This window comes from Orycteropus afer, unplaced genomic scaffold, assembly GCF_000298275.1.
Source record: "Orycteropus afer afer isolate SDZICR_OR568_19922 unplaced genomic scaffold, OryAfe1.0 scaffold00004, whole genome shotgun sequence".
Taxonomy (NCBI): domain Eukaryota; kingdom Metazoa; phylum Chordata; class Mammalia; order Tubulidentata; family Orycteropodidae; genus Orycteropus; species Orycteropus afer.
Genome location: NW_006921591.1, coordinates 8,337,159 through 8,357,994, shown reverse-complemented (window position 1 = coordinate 8,357,994; position 20,836 = coordinate 8,337,159). Strand labels below are relative to the sequence as shown.

The 20,836-nt window shown below is 34.6% G+C and overlaps 1 protein-coding gene across 1 annotated transcript in view; it reads right to left on the bottom strand.

Moving 5' to 3' along the window:
* DPP10 (dipeptidyl peptidase like 10) overlaps positions 1 to 20,836 on the bottom strand; it is a 1,219,576-nt gene that overhangs the window by 125,410 nt on the left and 1,073,330 nt on the right. The window contains exon 13 of the mRNA XM_007937655.1: positions 14,565 to 14,672. Within this exon, the coding sequence (XP_007935846.1) occupies positions 14,565 to 14,672 (108 nt within the window). The remainder of the gene's footprint in view (positions 1 to 14,564; positions 14,673 to 20,836) is intronic.

The window sequence follows — 20,836 nt, the reverse complement described above, 5'->3', positions numbered from 1 at the left end:
ACAAAGCTAGAAGTCCAAGTTCTCAGTGCAGTCTCTAAGGTCTGAATGGAGCCCCTTTGACCTTGGGCTTTAGCTTTGCCTTACAGGGCAATTGGACAAGCTAGAGGCTCCTCCTAACTCGCATTGCTGCTGGATGCTGAAGCTGATGAATCCAAGATCACCAGGTAAAATGGTAGATTGTTGGCTAACAGCTGTGAAGACGACAATCTCAAGATCAAGAAGCAATGCAGCAGGCCACTTGTTCACATCTATGAACCGGAGATGAAGATTGAACCAAACGCAGGATCTTTTCTATATATGATGGAAGCAGGCCATACCCTGCAGGCAACACTCCTACTGATTAACTGTTCACACAAGATTCCACCATGGAGGTGACTGATTAAACCACGTCTAATCTCATCTAGGGGAATAACTATATCCAGCTAACAAGCAACTCAAAATCACAGGCCAGTCAAGTTGATACACAGCCTTAATTATTGCAAACATTGTGCCTATTATTTAAATCATATTTTTCCCCTCACCAAAAGAAAAAAAAAAAAAAAAACCTCACTGCCATTGAGTCAATTCCAACTCATAGCGACCCTCACTGGGTTTCCAAGGTGATAAATCTTTGTAGAAGGAGATTGCCCATCTTTCTTCCACAGAGCAGCTGGTGAGTTTGAACTGCCAACTTCTGGTTAGCAGTCAAATGTCTTAGGCACTGCACCAAGCTACTGTTCTTTGTTAGTTTGTTTTAATTTTATTGTGCTGTGGGTGTAAATTTACAAAGCAAATTTGTTTTACATTCAAAAGTTCATGCACATTTGATTTCACACACCAATTACCATTCCCAGCCGTAAAAAAATTCTCCTCCCCTCCCATCCCTGCGACTACCTCCTCCCTGTGCCCTTCTTAACTATGCATTCCTGCCTGTGCCGCTTTCCTTCTATGTGAATGATGTTCTTCTGGTGTCTCATGGCTGAGTGCTCTAAGGTGTGCATCTCCCTAGAGTAGATGGGTGCATTGTCCTGAGGTAGGTGTTCTGCATGTAGGTCTTTCTACTGTTGGCTGAGAGCCAATCCATGGGAATGATTCAATTCCTAGGCCCAAAGAGTAAGGTGGGGCCATTCTCAGGGGTCCCACCAGACTCTATCTGACCAGTGATTCTGGTCATTTTTGTGCTTTTGAATTTTGTTTCACATTTTCCTCCCACTCCATCCAGGATCTCCAGTTTAGATCCCTTTCTGAGGTGTTGCTATCTGTAGCCAGGCACCATCTAGTTCTTCTGATCTCAGGGTCATGAAGTGTGAGGTCCTCATGGTTCATCTTATCCTTGAACTCTTTCCAGATGTCTTTGATTTTCTTCACTCTTCTTTGATTCAGATGAGAGGAGAACAATAGTTGCATCCAAACGGCCGCTCAAAAACTTTTAAGACCCCAGTCACTACTCGTCAAAGTAGGTTTTAGAACAAGATTTTATGTACTATTTGTGCCAATTAAGCATGACCAAGCAACTTTTTTATTTTATTTCTTTTAGCAATAAGGAATCTAGTGTTGGATTTGTATTTTCATTTTACAAATTATCTCCATATTAACTTTAGTAATGGTCTACTTTCCTAATTTTCTAAAACTTAGTTTTTTGTTTTATTCTACAATTTTATCAGTCTTAAATAATATTCTTTAACCACTCTTTAATGCAGTAATATATGTGTACATTTTACCTTTCTCTTCTACTTTCATGTAAATTCCTTCTACATTATCAGAACCTATACATTCATAAGGAGCTCTGGTAGCATAGTGGCTAAGGCACTTACCTGCTAACCAGACGGCTGGCGGTTCAAACCCACCAGCCACTCCTCGGAAGGAAGGTTGGGCAATCCTACTTCCGTAGTATAACTGCCTCGGAAACCCAAGGAGGGGTCGCTATGAGTCGGGGCCGACTCGATGGCACATAACAACAACAACAACAATACATTTATAGGGAGCTCTGGTAGTAGTGCCTAAGGCACTTGACTGCTAACCAGAAGGCTGGCAGTTCAAACCCACCAGCCACTCCTCAGAAAAAAGGTTGGGCAATATACTTCCATGGTGATATTGTCTCACAAACCCAAGGAAGGGTCGCTATGAGTTGGGTCTGACTCGATGGCACATAACAACAACAACAACAAATACATTTATAGGGTACTCTTCTACACATATTTTCACATTTGTTTTCATTTTCAGAGCCAATGCTTTGGAAGTATCTGCTCATCTTGTAGTTTGATTGGGAGGTGGTGTTATGAGTACAATATTTCCTAAATTCATGATTATTTAAAATTATTTTTAATAATTTGATATTCAATGGGCAGCTTGTAGAGACACTTTATATTCTTGAAAATATTGTTCACCTACATTTCTGCTCTTGATATGGCTGTCAGAAAATCAGATAGCAACTTGATTTTCTTTCCGTTATAAGATAGACTTTTTATTAAGAAGATAGTTTTGTTTTGTTTTATCTGTAGTCTAATAGTTTTACAAAGATCTATAATGAAATTGATAGCTAATTTCCTTAGATGCACAGTGGGGATATGTATTCCTTATTTTATAGACAGAAATGTTTGGTTTGCAGAATATTTCCTCTTCTTGTTTGATGTTGGATGGTGGTTTAACTGTTGCCTCTGTTCCACTGTTTTGTTCCTTCCTTTATGAGATGCACTGACGTCGAGTCAGATTTGACTCATAGAGATCCCTCCTTGGGTTTCTGAGGCAGTATCACTATGGTAGTAGATTGCCCCATCTTCCTTCCGAGGAGTAGCTGGTGGGTTTGAACCACCAGCCTTCTGGTTAGCAGTCAAATGCCTTAGGCACTACACCACCAGAGCCAAAAAATATCAGTTAGATTTTCCTGGGAAGGAAGGTTGGGCAATCTACTTCCATAGTGATACTGCCTTGGCAACCCAAGAAGGGGTCGTTACAAGTCAGGCCGACTTGACAGCACATAACAACAACAACAACATCTTACATAAAGGAGCTCTGGTAGTGTAGTCCCTAAAGCACTTGACTGCTAACCAGAAGGCTGGCCGTTCAAACTCACCACCCATTCCTCAGAAGGAAGGTTGGATGATCTACTTCCGTAGTGATACTGCCTTGGAAACCCAAGGAGGGGTTGCATGAGGTGGGTCCAACTCCACGGCACATAACAACAACAACATCTTACATAAGTGTGTATCTCTGATAATTTTACTTATTGCATTTTTATTGTATTGGTTTGTTTTTATTTCTCACATTGATGCTCTTTACCATATTTTCAAGAATATCTATTTGCCTTGAGTCACTTTTTAATTATTTCTGTTATTATTTTGTGCTTATTTTTCAATTTCTTCCTCAAATGTCATTCTAAATTGAGATATAGTTTCTTATATACAAATGCTTATGGATATATCATTCATATTGCAGCACTCATTTCTAATGTTTCTGTGCTTCAGGTATTTTTTTTTAAAGGGGGGTAGTTTCTTTTTGTTTGTTTTTGTTTTTTAATCAACTAACAATATTTTATTCTTATTTTCTGTTTTCTTTGTACAGTAACTTTGTATGGCTATTTGCACCCATATATGTGTGTGTGTGTGTGTATATGTGTGTATGCATTTTTAATATCTTGACTTTTCCAGGACATATATCCATAAGGATGATGAATTTTGTGATTCATTTGGCTTCTGTTACTGGTACCTCAAGGAATGATTATTCTATTAGGCAATACCATTAGAGATGGATATGTGTAGTCTGATTCCTAATAAACTTTTTTTTTCCTATAGGATTCTTAATTTCTATCACTTGCTTCCATATTTTCCTTCACCATTAGCATTCTAAGAGAAATTGCCTCTCTCTTTCAAGTCCCTTCCTGTTCCTTCTTAAGTAGTAATTCTTCAAATGTACCATCTCTACTTTGTGCATACTTTTGATTCCCTATCATTGCCTCACAGATCCGCACTCTGTCATAAATAGCTCCCATTTGTGCATAGATCTGTATCTCAGTGTTCGGTCCCCACATATCAATATTTTTTTTTTGCCATGTGTAGCATCAACTTCATATTTTCTTGATTATTTTAACCTCTTAGTAAGTTTTTTTTTTTATTGTGATTTGAGTGAAAGTTTACAAAGCAAATTCATTTTCCATACAACAGTTCATACACATTTTTATTTCATTACATTGATTGTAAGCCCCTTAATGTAACACATCTCTTCACATTTTCACATTTCCTCTCAGTGTTTATACCTTTTCTCTGTGTCCTTCTTTCCTATGCTTTCCTGCCTTCTGAGCTATCTTGCTGTGCAAATACTGCCATTGTGATCTCTTAAGGTTGGTTGCTCTAAGGAGTATACCTAACAGTTGTAAATGTTCACCTTATAAGTCTTTCTATGGTTTGGCTGGAAGCCAGAAGAGTGAGTTCAATTCTAAGCCTAAAGGATGATGAGGAGCCATAGTTTTAGGAGTTTCACTAGTCTCTACCAGACCAGTAACCTTGGTCTTTGTATGATTTTGATTATTGTTCCTCATTTTTCTCCCACTCTGTGAAGGATCTCTTGCACCGATCCATTTCCAACTGGTTGACAGTGGCAGCCAGACACCATCTAGTTCTTCTGGTCTCAGTGTCATGTAGGCTGAGGGTCACGTGGCACACATTAGTCCCTTGAGTTAATTGGTTCCACACACCTTTAGTTTTCTTCATTCTTTACTCCAGATGAGGAGAGACTAATTGTTACATCTAGGTGGCCACTTGCAAACTGTTAAGACTCTAGTTGCTACTCACCAAAGTAGGATGTAGAAAAATATTTTTGTTTAGTATATTTGCCAGTTGACCTTGATGTCCCCCACAACCATAATCCTTAGCCCACAGCCCCAAAAACTTGCTCCCTCAGGGTGTTTGGCTATGGCTAAGAAGTTTTCATAACTTTTCCCTCTGTTATCTCTATTTATATGGATATCCTTAAAGCACAAACAAATACTTATATAGAAATGTCACCTGAAAAGTTTACTATGGTCATGAGTATATTCCATATTACTGAGACATACCAGATCACTCAGCCTGTCTATTTATGTAAGATGGAATTCAAAGCTGCACTGGAGGAATTGGTAAAGAACAAGCTTCCAGGAATTGACAGAATACTCATTGAGATGTTTCAAGAAATGGACACCCCTCTGGAGGTACTCACTTGTCTATGCCAAGAAATTTGGAAGACAGCTACCTGGCCAACTGACTGAAAGAGATTGTTCCAAAGAAAGGTGATCCCACAGAATGTGGAAATTATTGAACAATATCATTCATATTACACACAAGTAAAATCTTGGTGAAGAGAATTCAAAAATAATTGCAGCAGTACATTGAAATGCAAGCTGGATTCAGAAGAGGATGTAGAAAAAGGTATATAATTGGTGATGTCTGATAGATCTTGGCTGAAAGCAAAGAATACCAGAATGATGTTTACTTGTGTTTCATTGACTATGCAAAAGCATTTGATTGTGTGGATCACAATAAATTATAGATAACATTGAGAAGAATAGGAATTCCAGAACACGTAACTGTGCTCATGAGAAATATGTCCATAGACAAGGAAGCTGTCGTTCAAACAGACTTAAGGGATACTACATGGTTTAAAATTAGGAAGGGAGTGTATCAGGGTTGTGTTCTTCCATCATGCTTATTCAATCTGTAGGCTGAACAAATGGTCTGAGAAGCTGGATATAAGAAGAAGACCATGGCATCAGGATTGGAAGAAGACTCATTAACAACCTTCAATACACAGATGACACAATATTGCTTGCTGAAAGTGAGGATTACTTGACTGATGAAGATTAAAGACTACAGTCTGCAGTATGGATTACATCTCAGTATAAAGAAAATGAAAATAATCACAACTGGACCAATAAGAAACATCACAATAAATGGAGAAAAGATTGAATTTGTATAAAGATTTCATATTACTTGTTTCCACAATCAACACCAATGGAAGCAGCAGTTAAGACATCAGATGATGCATTGCACTGGGCAAATCTGCTGCAAAAAAGACCTCTTTAAAGTGTTGAAGAGCAAAGATTGCCTTGAAGACTAATGTATACCTAACCTAAGCCATGGTATTTTCAATCACCTCATATGCATGTGAAAGCTGGGCAAAAAAACAAGGAAGATTGAAGAAGAGTTGATGTTTTTGAGTTGTGGTATTGGTGAAGAATACTTAAAGTACCATGGACTGACAAAAGAATGAGCAAATTGGTCCTGGAAGAAGCAGCCAGAATGTTCCTTGGAAGTGAGAATGGCCAGACTTCATCTTACCTACTTTGATCATGTTGTCAGAAGGGACCATTCTGGAGAAGGATATTATACTTGGTAAAGTGAAGGATATTATACTTGGTAAAGTGGAGGGTCAAGGAAAGAGGGAAGGCCCTCGATGACATGGATTGACACAGTGGCTGCACGATGGGTCAGGTATGGCAAGTATTGTGAGGCTGGCATAGGACTGGGCAGTGTTTGATTCTGTTTTCATAGGGTCACTATGAGTCAGAGCTGACTCGACAGCATCTAACACCACCACCACAACCACCTATGTATCCACTTGTAGAGTATTGTCTGTTATCACTAATAAGGCAATATTTTATATGTAAATGTGTTTATGTTTGTTGTCTGTACTTTTTATGCATCTTTCTGTGTCTTCTTTTTCCTTAGTGTTATTGTGTTAGTCTTTTGCTTTAAGTATATTGACTTTCCCTTTACCCAAATCAATACTTGCTCTTACCTATCTAGCAGTTTACCCTCCCCTCCCATCTAGTCCTTGATAAACAACAATGAAAAGTTCTTTCCATATGTAAACCTTTCCTTGACTTTTTATAATAGTAGGCTAATATAATAATTGTCCTTCTGTGATTGGCTTATTTCACTTAGCATAATATCCTCTAAGTTCATCCACATTATGAGGTGTTACACAGATTCTACATTATTCTTTAATGTTGCATAGCTTTCCATTGTATGTATGTACCATAGTTTGGTTATCTGTTATTCTTCCATGCATGAGCACTTAGGTTGTTTCCATCTCTTTGCAAGTGTGAATAGTGCTGTGATTAACATGGGTGTACATGTATCTATTCCTGTCCTGACTCTCACTTCTTTACAATATATACCTACTAATGGGATTGCTGGATCAAATGGTATTTCTATTTCTGACTTTTTAAGGAATTGTCTTACTGATATTCACAGTGGTTGCAACAAACTAGGAGATAGAGCAGAAGCACTGAAAACATTATTAGGGCAATTAACTGGGAATCCCCATGAAACTATGACCTTTAAGTCATAGAAACAAATCCCATAAGGTGTTTGGTTGCATATAAGCAGCCTGAACAGTTACTTTTTTTTTTTTTTTTTTAGCAAAATTTTTGCCAATTTAACTGTCCAGGTGTATAATTTATTGACAGCCCTTGCAATAATCAGATGTGCTATCCTACCCTTAATCAATGTGATTTCTCCAGCACCACAAATAAGTGTCTATGGTAGTTTAGGTTCTGTGTCAACTTGGCTGTGCAAGGTTTTGAGTGGCTGAGCAGCTGGATGTAGTGATTCCCCATGATGAGACTGGTAAACAACTCCAGGGTGGAATCTGCTGTGAGCAGCGGTGTAGATGCCTTAAGGAAGTGGTCTGTTACCAGTAGATAAGAAGAAACTTTTAGAAAAGTATCTGAACTTCCAGGCACATGTTGTTGTTGTTGTTATGTGCTGTCACGTTGGACCTGACTCATAGTGACCCCTCCTTGGTTTTCTGAGGCTGTATCACTATGGAAGTAGATTGCCCAACCTTCCTTCCGAGGAGTGGCTGGTGGGTTTGAACCACCAGCCTTCTGGTTAGCAGTCAAGTGCCTTAGCCACTATGCTACCAGAGCTCCCACATATGGATCCTATATTTGGCAGAGTCATCAGTGGTCTGCAATGTTATCTGCCAGTCTTGAGACTGTTTAACAAGTGGCCTGCCATGTTGCTTGATAATTTGGGGACTGTGCCATTTTACTTGTAGACCTTAGGTTTGTCAGCCTCAGTAGCCAATAGATGTCTGATTTAAGAGAAGCCTCCAGCTTCAATGGGCTGTGAGCAAGAGGCAGAGCTAAAACCCAAGGTCAAGGGGCAGTCACCCAGCCCCTAAAGATGACACTTTGAACTTGGACTTCTAGTCTCCTAAACTGTAAGAGAATAAACCCCTGTTTGTTGATGCCATCTGTTAGATTAGAACAAGATAATCAAAAACAGTGCCCAATTTCAAGAAAAAAAAAAAAAACATTAAATTTGAACAAATTTTGTTAAATATCTGTAAATATCTGGACATGTATTTGGTAAACAGGCAACTAGGTTGACTGTTTCCTGTGTTTCAGTGAACTTTGAAGTGTTCATGCATGTGTATATGTGTTTTAAGGACAAAAGTGTGGGCACATTAAAAGTGGCCAGGAGCAAAAGAACAAAAATTGTTCAAAACAGTGTATACAAGCATAAAAATTGTACATTATTCACCTCAGTGACCCTCTGTGATCAAAGCCTAATGCTTTTAAATGTTGAATCAAATGATGGCATCTTGGAAGACATAATAGCAACCTCATAACCTTTGGACTTCACCTCAAACATCTGTAATTGTCTTGTTTCCTTTACATCTACTTAGTAAATTTGACTTGGGGATAAGTTGAACCTTCGTTTCAAATATTATGGCATAGGATATTTTTATCTATAAAACTCTTCCTATATTTTCTAATAATACATGAGAGATTATATCACAGCAGAAAGCATATTAAATTTGAATTGAATTCTAGGTAAATAAAACCAATCCCAAGCAGAATATGGAAGTTGAGTGTCCAGTATGTTAATAATAAATATCAGCCTTGATTTGTCTTCACAGAAGAGAGGTTGTACTTAAGATACTTTACCTTCTACCTTCAGCAGGAATACAATCTCAGGATAGATAATTTAAAAAAGCAGGAAAGAATAACCATTTTTACTCTACAGTAACAATTCTTTGTTCATTAATCTATTCTCTCCACTACATTAACTTGGTAGAATAGCAACATTAATTACAAAGATGAAACCATAGTGGACTTTTGACAAGGGCAAAGTGGCAATATACCATAAATTGAACTTATCTTTCAATTTTAGTTTTAGAATAGAAAACAATAAAGTATTTCATTTGTTATCAAAAGAAGACTAATATTCTAGGATGCAGATAAAGTATTTCTATTTGGGACATTAGAATTAAGACACCTTTATTGAATTGATGGGCTTATATCTTATTCAATGAAGTTAAACCTTCATTTTACATTTCTAAGTTGAAAATACATTGGTATCTGTAAAAGTCTAGTGACACATATGATTTTTACCTGATTACACACTGTTTAGTGAAATTTCTTATATTAAATTCTGTTTAACTTTTACACCTTCTAAATTAAAAAAAAAAATACTGTAGTGCTTAAAACAAACATGTTTTAATTCACTGTCTATTCATTACATGGAGTGAGCCAATTGTTTTCATACAATGTTCTAATCAGATATAGCAGTGAAATTTAATGACATACTTTATTAGGTTGATTAGATGATAGAATTGTGGATTGGGGGTATGCTATTTTCTACAGTATTTATAATGAATAACAGCATTTTAAATTGTTCCAAATGAAATCATCAGCTCTCCTGAGCAAAATTTCCTATTGGCAAATAGAAAAAGTGAATTCACCAACAGATAATTTTTCATTTAATATAATGTTAGAAGATATCAGGACACTTGCTTATTTTCATGAATTTGAACCACTTAACACAAATGAAACTCTCCTTGTTCCATCTTTAAGAGCGAAAGGTCTCTCTTTATATTTATATTATACCTTTGATAAAAACCCATCTCTTAACTGTAGCCAGTATTAGCAGAATATTAGATTTCCAAAAATGGGGATTCAGAAGTTAGAGTTATAAATAAAGAAGCCTTGAATGGTATTTTTGGTAAAAATATGGAATGTGATCAAAAATTTAATGGTTTGTGATAAAATAAATTTTATATTAATACTTGGTTTAAGAAGTACATAAACTGAAATTAATACTGTACACTGAACACTCCATTCAGAACTTAGATATATAGATTCATCCTTAATGGGATATATGAACATACACAAAATGCTCATGAATACTGCTTCCACAAATTCATAATGAAAGTAAGCTGGCAATTTGTATATAAAGCCTTACAAATGTTTTTTTTTTTTTTTTTTTTAATTCAGGGATTCCAGTACTACTAATCAATACTAAAGAACTAATCCATAAATTAAGTAAATTTTTATTCATAGTCTCATCTATAATTTCAACAAATTGCACCTAAATGAATATTGAACTTCATGGTTAAGTATGTACATCCAGTCAGCTAAATAAAATCTCCTAAAGAACTGTTTTATAAAATTATTTAGTAGCATGAAGGATGTGTGCATTATAAAATTAAAATAACAGAATGCAATACTGTACTTTCTATGCAATTATAGTCATGTTTATAATGAGAAAACACATGCATTTTGTATTTTTGGAAATTGTTTTAACAAATATCATTTTTATAAATGAGGGGAAAAAACATAAAATATTTATAACAATTATCACTCTCCATAATTAAAATATTTAAAGATATTGATTTGGTAGGTTGGTTTCTAATTAATGGTTTTTATCTCCTTATTGATTGTGTGAGAGAGAAAACTACTTGCAAAAATTCCTTAACTTCATTTAGTAATTATATTTAATAACTAAATACATATCTTTTCAGTGAATTGCAAAGATCTCAAGTATAGCTAAATGTCAAATGCTGAAAAGTGGTTTTTCTAACTGTGGACTGTGAAGTCCTATGTTTTTGTCATTCCTCACTTTCTGAATATATAAATTTCAGGTGAAATACTCTGACATAGCAAGAGAAGGATGAAAGGGCCAAAACGTTATCATTATTGCCATGAATTACTGGTTAGACTTTAAATTAGTATAGTATTTTTGGAGAGCTAATTTTGGTGGTATGTATCAAAAAACTAAACACATATATATTTAAATGTTCCAAAGTTTATTTTGATCTCTAGGAATTTATTTCTATGGAAATAGTCATAAATAAAAACAAGTATTTATTTATTATTGTTGTTGTTGTTATATGCCCTCGAGTTGGACCCAACTCATAGCGACCCCTCCTTGGGTTTCCAAGGCAGTATCACTATGGAAGTAGATTGCCCCATCTTCCTTAGAATATCTAAATATCATTTATAATATTGGAAAGTAGAAATAACTTTAATGGTGAATACAATATTTTATGAATTAATCATTTATACAATATAATATGTCTACATGATGGAATGTTAAATAGTTAATAAAATCATATTTAGGAATAATAGTACATGTTAAGACTATGTCATAAACTTGCAAGAAAATTCTTCTAAGGTATTTCTTAAATATTACATATGTATGTATATGTGTATATGTATGTATATCATTAATATCACACGCAAGTAAGATCTTACTGAAGATAATTCAGAAACGTTTGCAGCAGTATATTGACAGAGAACTTCCAGAGGTTCAAGCTGGATTCAGAAGAGGACATGAAACAAGAGATATCATAGCTGTTGTCAGATGGATCTTGGCTCAAGGCAAAGAATACCAGAAAGATGTTTACTTGTGTTTTATTGACTATGCAAAGACATTTGATTGTGTGGATCATGACAAATTATGGATAACATTGAGAAGAATGGGGATTCCCGAGCACGTGATTGTACTCATGAGGAATCTGTACCTTGACCAGGAGGCTGTCGTTCGAACAGAACAAGGGGACATTACATGGTTTAAAATCAAGAAGGGAGTGTGTCAGGGTTGTATCCTTTCTCCACAGTTATTCAACCTATATGCTGAGCAAATAATCCGAGAAGCTGGACTATATGAAGAAAAACGTGGTATCAGGATTGGAGGAAGAATCATTAACAACCTGAGATATGCAGACGATACAACTTTGCTTGCTGAAAGTTGAAGAATACAGTCTGCAGTATGGATTACATCTCAACATAAAGAAAACAAAAATCCTCACAACTGGATCAATAAGCAGCATCACAATAAATGGAGAGAAGACTGAGGTTGTCAAGGAATTCACATTGCTTGGTTCTACAATCGATGCCAATTGGAAGCAGCAGTCAGGACATTAGACGATGTGTAGCATTGGGAAAGTCAACTGCGAAGGAACTGTTTCAAGTGCTGAGGAGCAAGGATATCTCCTTGAGGACTAAGGTGCGCCTGACACAAGCCATGATATTTCCAATCGCCTCGTATGCATGTGAGAGCTGGACAATGAATAAGGAAGACCAAAGAAGAGTTGATGCTTTTGAGTTTTGGTGCTGGCGAAGAATGCTGAAAGTACCATGGACTGCTAAAAGAACTAACTAATCTGTCCTGGAGCCAGAATTCTCCTTGGAAGTAAGAATGGCCAGACTTTGTCTCACCTATTTTGGTCATGTTGTAAGAATGGACCATTCCCTGGAGAAGGATGGCATGCTTGGTAGGGTGGAGGGTCGAGGAAAGAGGGGGAGGCCTTCAACGAGATTGACACAGTGGCTACGATGATGGGCTCAAGTATAGCAGGGATTTGTGGGGCTGGCGTGGGATCGGGCAGTGTTTCGTTCTGTTGTGCATGGGGTCGCTATGAGTTGGAAACGACTCAACAGCACTTAACAACAACAACAAATATATATATATGTGTATATTTCTGTATGTGTGTTAAATATATTTTTTACACTTTGAATCCAATCTGTAGAAGAAAATTTTATGTTTTTAATGTGAAAAAACTATTAGAAATATATACACCAGCTATTAATAATGTGACTGCTTGGTGTGATGAGATTATGGAACACTTATTTATTTATTTATTTATTGCTTTAAGGTCACTGCTTAGGTAAATGCAATTAAACCTAAGTAAACACATGAACATACACATGCACCGAATTTTAGTTAGTTTGGATCCCCTAGCCTCAATGTAATATCTTACATAAAAAGAACTCATTATTTTATTCATCTTTTATGATTGCCATATTCATATATATAATATGGAAAATCCTAAACTGAATAATGGAATATAAAAAAAAATCACCCATAAATATGAGGGACACATGGGAAGGTTACAGGGTAGGAAGGGGAGGAGACTGGGTTAGGGTTGGACATGATAAATGGGGAATGAAACCACATGTACACATTACATTGAACGTAAAACAAGCTCTTAAAGCAATAAATAAATAAATTTTTATAAAAAATGAAAATCTTTTCTTAATCCTACCCTCCTGATATAATCATTTTAATAGCTTGATATGAAATTATTCATAATTTTATTTAAATACAAATATATACAGTTAATTAACTACAACATGATCATAATTATGCATGAATCTATAACCTGTTTTTCTACTTTAATAATATACTATTAAAATCAATCTACATCTATATTGTGGAAATTACATATGCTCCAAATTACTTATGTCAGTCTTGATTAAAATTAAAGTTAGAATCATGACTGATTACTTTAATAATACAGATCTTGGAAAAGTATTAAATATTAAGTTACTGAATCAAGATTTTGAGAAGTCAAAGCACTGAAATGTCCAAAAGGTATATGTGTCCAGATAATGGATTTATATTTCTCCTTATTTTCTCAGCTTCAGACTGAGTCTTGACTTGTTTGTCTGTAAAATTTTCATATGAGATTCCAATTCAGCCTCAATGGTTTCTTACTCTAAGGTGGTTTACCTATGAAACCAGGACACTCTTTTTATGTGATAATAAAGGAAAATTTATGTTTGTTTGTCACTAGAAATTAAATTCAAATTGACTCATCAACCTTGTCATATTTAAAATATTTATTCTAAATTCACTGATTTTTTTAATAATAATATAATCCTGTAAATTATTTACATTCTTTTAAAAGTTGGGAGAAAAATGATCTTTCCCCCTTCTACTTTTCAGGAATTCCAATATAATAATAATAATAATAATAATAAAATTACAGTAACAGATATTAGTCTGAGAAAACATCAAACAACTATTTTAACCTATTTTTTAACCCTGCATTGTACTTCCTCGTTGGAGAATGCCAAAATTTATTCAACCATTAGATTTTTGGTGGGAATTTAAATTGTTTTGAGTACCTGAAACTTTTATACCACCTTGAAAATGTTCTTTGTATAAAACAGGTATTGTGCATTTATTGAATGAATTTTCTCTAGATTGTCCTCAGGTCTCTGAAAGTAGGGGTAGGATGTTTTTTGTCTATTAAATTCTATAACCCATGGACATAAATTCATTGCATGCATGTGGGACTTATTAAATTTTATTAAATGTTGAGACTGCTTTGTGGGTAGGTACTGCTTGATTAGATAGCTGTCAGTGGGAGAGTGCTTCATAGATCATCTCTCCAGGTCCAGTGTGCAATGTTGACTGAGTTGGATTTTGACTTGGCCTTACATGTATTGAGTGTAGGTTCAATCACTACAGAAATCAGACCCTCATGAACATGATGGCAACGTGACCAAATCATGGAAAGAAGTGAGCACTTACCTGGATTAGAAACATAGCTATGTGGTGAAATTCTCCTCGGCCTCCTTGCTTAACAGGAACTGTCATAAAGAATTTGCTGCCATCTCTAGAAAACACAGGTTCCTCATTCTAAAATATAGAAGAGCATATTATCATCTCACAATTACATTTGAAATGTATGCTTTCAGCTATTACTATTCATAGATAAATAAATGGTGAACATGTGTCCTGGTTTAGCAAATACAATTATTAATGAAATTTATAAAATTCTATGACATTAAATATGTAATATATTGTCTAAAATCTTCACTCAGCAGCTTAAATTACTTGAATGTACTTCTTTGATGTATCTATATATATACTAAAACTACAAAAACCAGAATGCCACAAATTTGGAGGAGTCCATATAAATCTTTAATTCCAATTCCCCATCATCACTCCACACTTCACACATACACACAAAGAAATGCTCACCATAACTGTGAATCTCAATTCAGTGTTTTTCAATTATATTTTAGTGACAAATAAGTAGATCGATTTTTTTTAATTAAATGATGGAAACTCTTCTGTAGATTTCTTTAATTTGTTAAAGAAGACATTAAGAAAATGAATTTACCTGATAAAATATAGAATTCTTTATTGCTGGATTAGTGAGAATGATAATGAAGATAGTATAAAAGTAATCTTTTATATGATTTCCTCTTAGGTCATAGAATTGCCTAAACACCTTTTTAGATGAATTTGCCCTTCACTAGTTTCTGATGCCTTTTTCTTCCATCATGGTACTTTGTCACTGTGCTCCTACATGCCACAAAACCTTTTGCACTTTCCTGCTATCTGACTCTTTCTCTTATCTCATTCATGTTTCTGATACAATGTCAATGGAGTGATCCCAGATTACTCTATGTAAAGTGTGATCAGAGAAACTACATCACTCAATCCTACCTGACATTCCTGATTCTTTTTTACCTTTTATTTCTGTTGTCATCAAGTCAATTCTGACTCATATTGACCCTATAGGACTGAGTAGAACTGCTCACAGAGTTTCCAAGTCTTAAATCTTTACGGATGATGATTATTACTCCTTCTCCCATGGAGCAGCTGGAGAGTTTGAATCACTGACTGTTTGGTTAGCAGCCTATTATTAACTGACACTTAACTTCTGTACCACCGGGGTTCCTCCCCTTTTGCCTACTTTCCATTTATTTCCATATCAACTGACAACATCTAATGTATTCCATTTTATGCAAGTTTGTATGCATGTATGTATGGATGTATTCTTCCTTAAGATTTGCCATGTTTTATCCAAATAGTGCATGAATTATACAGCTTTTGCAAACTGTGCAACCCCATCACATGTTAATTTCTTATGGATGGTATGTACATTATATACATTTCTGCATTATTTACATGGGTACATTATATACAAAATAATACATTAACCTCCATAAGGCAAAACCTTTATCTTTTTCATTGTTGTATTTCTAGCACCTGGTACAGTGATTATCACAAAGTTTGTGCTCAATAATTACTTAGAGAATAGATAAATATTTTAATACTCTGGAGATTTTGATTCTAATCTCATGAGTCAAAACATTTCTTGATAGTCATACAAAAATTATATCTTCCTTTCTACCTTTTTCAACCGTTATGAAAATATAATGAAATATAGATAATCAATTAAGGACTTTAAAGTAATAGTGAATTCAAGGACTGAAAAATTGCCTTACTGAATATATTATCAGTATTGATAAGATATTTGAATGATTGGGCAACTCACACCTTTCAACTGTGATAGAGCTGATGATTTATTTGTCTCTTATCCCTATGAAATATCTGACTCTTTTCCACTGTACATGATGTTTCTCTGCCTGGAAGAATCTTCTGTCTCCTTTTTTTTTTTTGGTACTAAATTTCATTAATATTTTATTTCAATTCATGGGACACAGTTCTTTTCCAAATTTCCCTAGTTCAGAAATCATACCTCAGAGATTCCAATGTATTCTGTATCACTTCTTTAGCTTCTTTAAATTATTTATTATTATTTTTTTTAATTTTATGTTATCATTTAAAAACATTTATTTGGCATATATTTTTTGTCTGCGATTATAGGATATAAGCTATTTTGACACCACAATCATATTGAAACAATCTAAAATAAATACATACATTTCACATTTTTAAATTTAACAAATAATCTATAAAGCAGATATTCCCTTCTTGTATATTGCCTTCCACTTCATCCAAGTTAATGTGTGTCTACCCTCTAGTTATTGGTTTACCTGTCCTTTCCCTCTCACCCCTGCTAACAATCAAAGAATATTTCTATTTGTGTGTAAACCTTTTCTTGACTTTTTATAACAGTAGTCTCATATAATATTGGTCCTTCTGTGATTGACTAATTTCATTCTTTGGTGAAGTATCAATTAGTTACAGTAATTTTCCTGTTAAGTCTTAGGGATTTGCTATGTAAAGGATCATATCATCTGAAAATACAGATAGTTTAATTTTTTCTTTGTAATTTTGGATGTCTTTTATTTCCCTTTCCTGCCTATTGCTTTGGATAGGACTTCCAATATAGTGTTGAATAGAACTGGTGATAAAGGGCATCACTGTCTAGTACCCATTCATATGGGGAATCTTTTCTTTCTCTCTGCACTGAGACTAATGTTGCTTGTTGATTTTATATACAATAATAAAATTCAGGGTAACCTCAAAGGAAATTAAAAGCTTTCCAATGAAAATAAAAAGAGGACAATCATAAATACTTATCAAATAGTAAAACAATAACAATGAAAGAATGATTTTTTAAAAAACATAATTCATAAATAAAATGAGCTCAGCACAGAAAATTATAAGAACAAAAATCAGCAGCACACCCCAAAAACAACACACAACAAAATGATAGCAGTAAATTCATACTTATTGATAATTACACTTAATGTAAATGGATTGAATGAACCATTCAAGAGATAGAGAATAGCAAAATGGATAAAAAATATGACTCATTAATACACTGTATACAAGATATACAACTTACACATAGATAAAAGTAAAAATCAAAGGTTGGAAAATATGTATATATATCAAGCTAATGGCAATCAAAAAAGAGCAGGGGTGGAAATATCAATTTCTAACAAAATGAACTAAGGCAAAACCATCATAAGTGAAAAGGAAAGTCATTATATAATAATTAAAATGTCAATCTAACAAGAGGACATAACCATAAGAAATATATACACACCCAGTGAAAAAGCCCCAAAATATGCAAATCAAACTTTAAATGTTTTGAAAAGAGAAATAGACAACTCCACATAATAATAGGAGACTTTATTATACCATTTTCAGTGAAGGATAGAACAAGTAGGAAGAAACTTAACAAAGACACAGAAGAACAACGCAACACTATCAACCAACTTGATCGCACAGATATACACAGATTACTTTACTCAAAAACAGCCCACTATACATTCTTTTCCAATGCACATGGAACATTTTCTAGAATAGACCATATGTTAGTCCAAAAAGCAAGCCTCAATAAATTTAAAAACATAAAAACAAGTTATCTTCTCAGACCTCAGTGCTGTGAAATTAAAAATCAACAAAATAGGAAGATCAAGGGGAAAAAAAAAAAAAAAGCCAACACATGGAAACTGAATAATGATCTTCATAAAAACTACTGGGTAAAAGAAGACATAGTACATGAAATAAAAAATTTCTTGGATCAAATGAAAAGGAAAATGCACCATAACCAAATCTTTGAGACCCAGCAAAAGCAGTGCTCAGAGAGCAATTTCTAGTAATAAATACATATATCAAACAAGAAGAAAGAGCCGTCCACACCTTAACCCATCATCTCCAACAATTGGAAAAGAACAGCAAAACAAGGCTTCAGAGGAAAAGAAATACTAAAGATTTGAGCAGAAATAAATGAAACAGAAAACAATAAAATAATAGAATCACATGACTAGAAAAGATTAAGTCCACAAGTCACTGGCAAATATAACAAAGGAAAAGAAGGAGAAAATGCAAACAACACAAATAAGAAATGAAAAGCATGATGTCACAACAGAACAAACTGAAATAAAAAGGATAAGAAGAAGATACTATGAAGGGCTCCACTCCAACAAATTTGAAAACATGGAAGAAATGGACAGATTTCTAGAAACACACTACTTACTTAAACTAACATAGACTGAAGTAGAAAATTTTGATAGACCCATAACAAAAGAAGAAATTGAACATGTTATTAAAAACAAACAAAATAACTCCTCCCCAAAAAAAGTCTTGGCCCAAATGACTTCACTGGCAAATTCTGCCAAACATTCAGAGAGGAGCTGACACCAACTCTATTCAAACTACACCAGAATATAGAATATAGAAAAAGAAAGAATACTCCTGAATTCATTTTATAAAGTGAGTATAAACCTGATAACAAAGTCAAGCAAAGACATCACTACAAAAGAAAATTATAGACCCACATCCTGCATGAAGATAAACCAAAAATTCTGAACAAAATCCCAATAGAATCTTACAACATATCACAATAATAATAATAATAATAATAATAATAATACATCATAACCAAGTGGAACTCATACTAGGTATGCAAGGATGGTTCTAAAATAGAAAAAACAATTGACTTAATGTACCACATAAATAAAACAGTGGAAAAGAACCACATGATCATTTTAATCCATGCAGAAAAGGCACTTGAGAAAATCCTGTATTTATGTCTCTCATCAGTTTCTTTACACTCCACTGTATTGATCTAAATATGCTGATCTCCTTCACTGTTGTTGTTGTTATGTGCCGTCGAGTCAGCCCCGACTCATAGCGACCCCTCCTTGGGTTTCCGAGGCAGTATCACTACGGAAGTAGGATTGCCCAACCTTCCTTCCGAGGAGTGGCTAGGCAATTGGTAATTAAGTTTGTAATATTATCATTTTGGCTACATTTTGTAGGACACAGTAGATGTTTAACAGTTTCTTGCTGAATGAATGAATGCATAAAATGGGAAAAGATATTTATGATGTCACCCTATCTACTATTTTTATTTCTATCTATTGGCTTCTCCTTTATTCACCCTTCTCCCCTTGTGCATGACTCAAAAAAGTAAATTGCTATCATATGGTATATGAATAGCTGAGGCTTCTCCCTTTTGCATCCTTCCTTTCCCAATTTTGGGACTTTAGAAATGATCCAGAAAAAGAATAGATGAAGTCTGCAATGTGAAGTGCATAGCTAGATTTTTAAATATTCCAGGTGTATGATGTTGTCTGGCCAGAAGCATACAACTCTATCGGACCCTTCCCTACAATCAAATAAAGGAAGTGGAGATAATCTCACTATTCACTTTTATGACCATAAGTGAGTCAGTGCTTGTGACACACAGGGTGATGAAGCATATAAAAACTATATCTTAACCCAAAATATCATATACTAGTTATCTTAACTGTAAATCCTTTGAAAGCTAGGCCAAACTTTTCCAACTCTTTCTATTCTTCCTACTACTCAGGAGTGAGTTCATGATAATTACTCTTGGAAATCTGCTACATCAATTACTACAACACCCATCCTTTAAATTTCATCTAATTCTAATTGTTTCATAAAATTCCCCACTGCTTCTGAAGAAAAGTCAACTGTGATAAACTGACTGAATTATCTAACTGAATAACTGAAAGCTGGCCGCTTTGCTTTGTTTGTTTCAATTAAACAAACATATGCTGGGATTTAAACTTAGGTAGCATAATCCTAGAAAATCATGTATTGTGTTGATATATGTTAGAAAATTATGGATATCACTGAGAACAAAAATAATAGTAATGACTAGTCTTCAAATAAGACAATAGTTTATAGAATTCCATTCAGAAGGAAGAGCATATGACCGCTAATGGGGCTGGAATGGAGAAAATGGGTAGAAGGATGTTATGCCACAGAGATGGAAAAGCTTTGCACTTACTCTCTGTAGACTATTTTAAGGGTTCGTGGTCTTTATTTGGAGGACATATGGAAGAAACAAAAGTATTTTGAGTTGAAAGTTGGGAGGATAAAGGTGATGTGAGTAATCAGAATCAGATACACATTTCAGAAAGGTCCCTCAGTCTACAGTGTGGAGAACAGACTGACAGATTCCCAATAGGTTGAGAGTGCATCAGTTCAGAAAGAACTGCAGTACCTGCAGTTTGAATCTGGATAATGTTTGTGAAATGAAGAAAAGTAAATTGACTTGAGAGATCTTTGGAAGTGAAATGAAAGAACTTATTGATGACTTATATTTTCAGATAAGGATA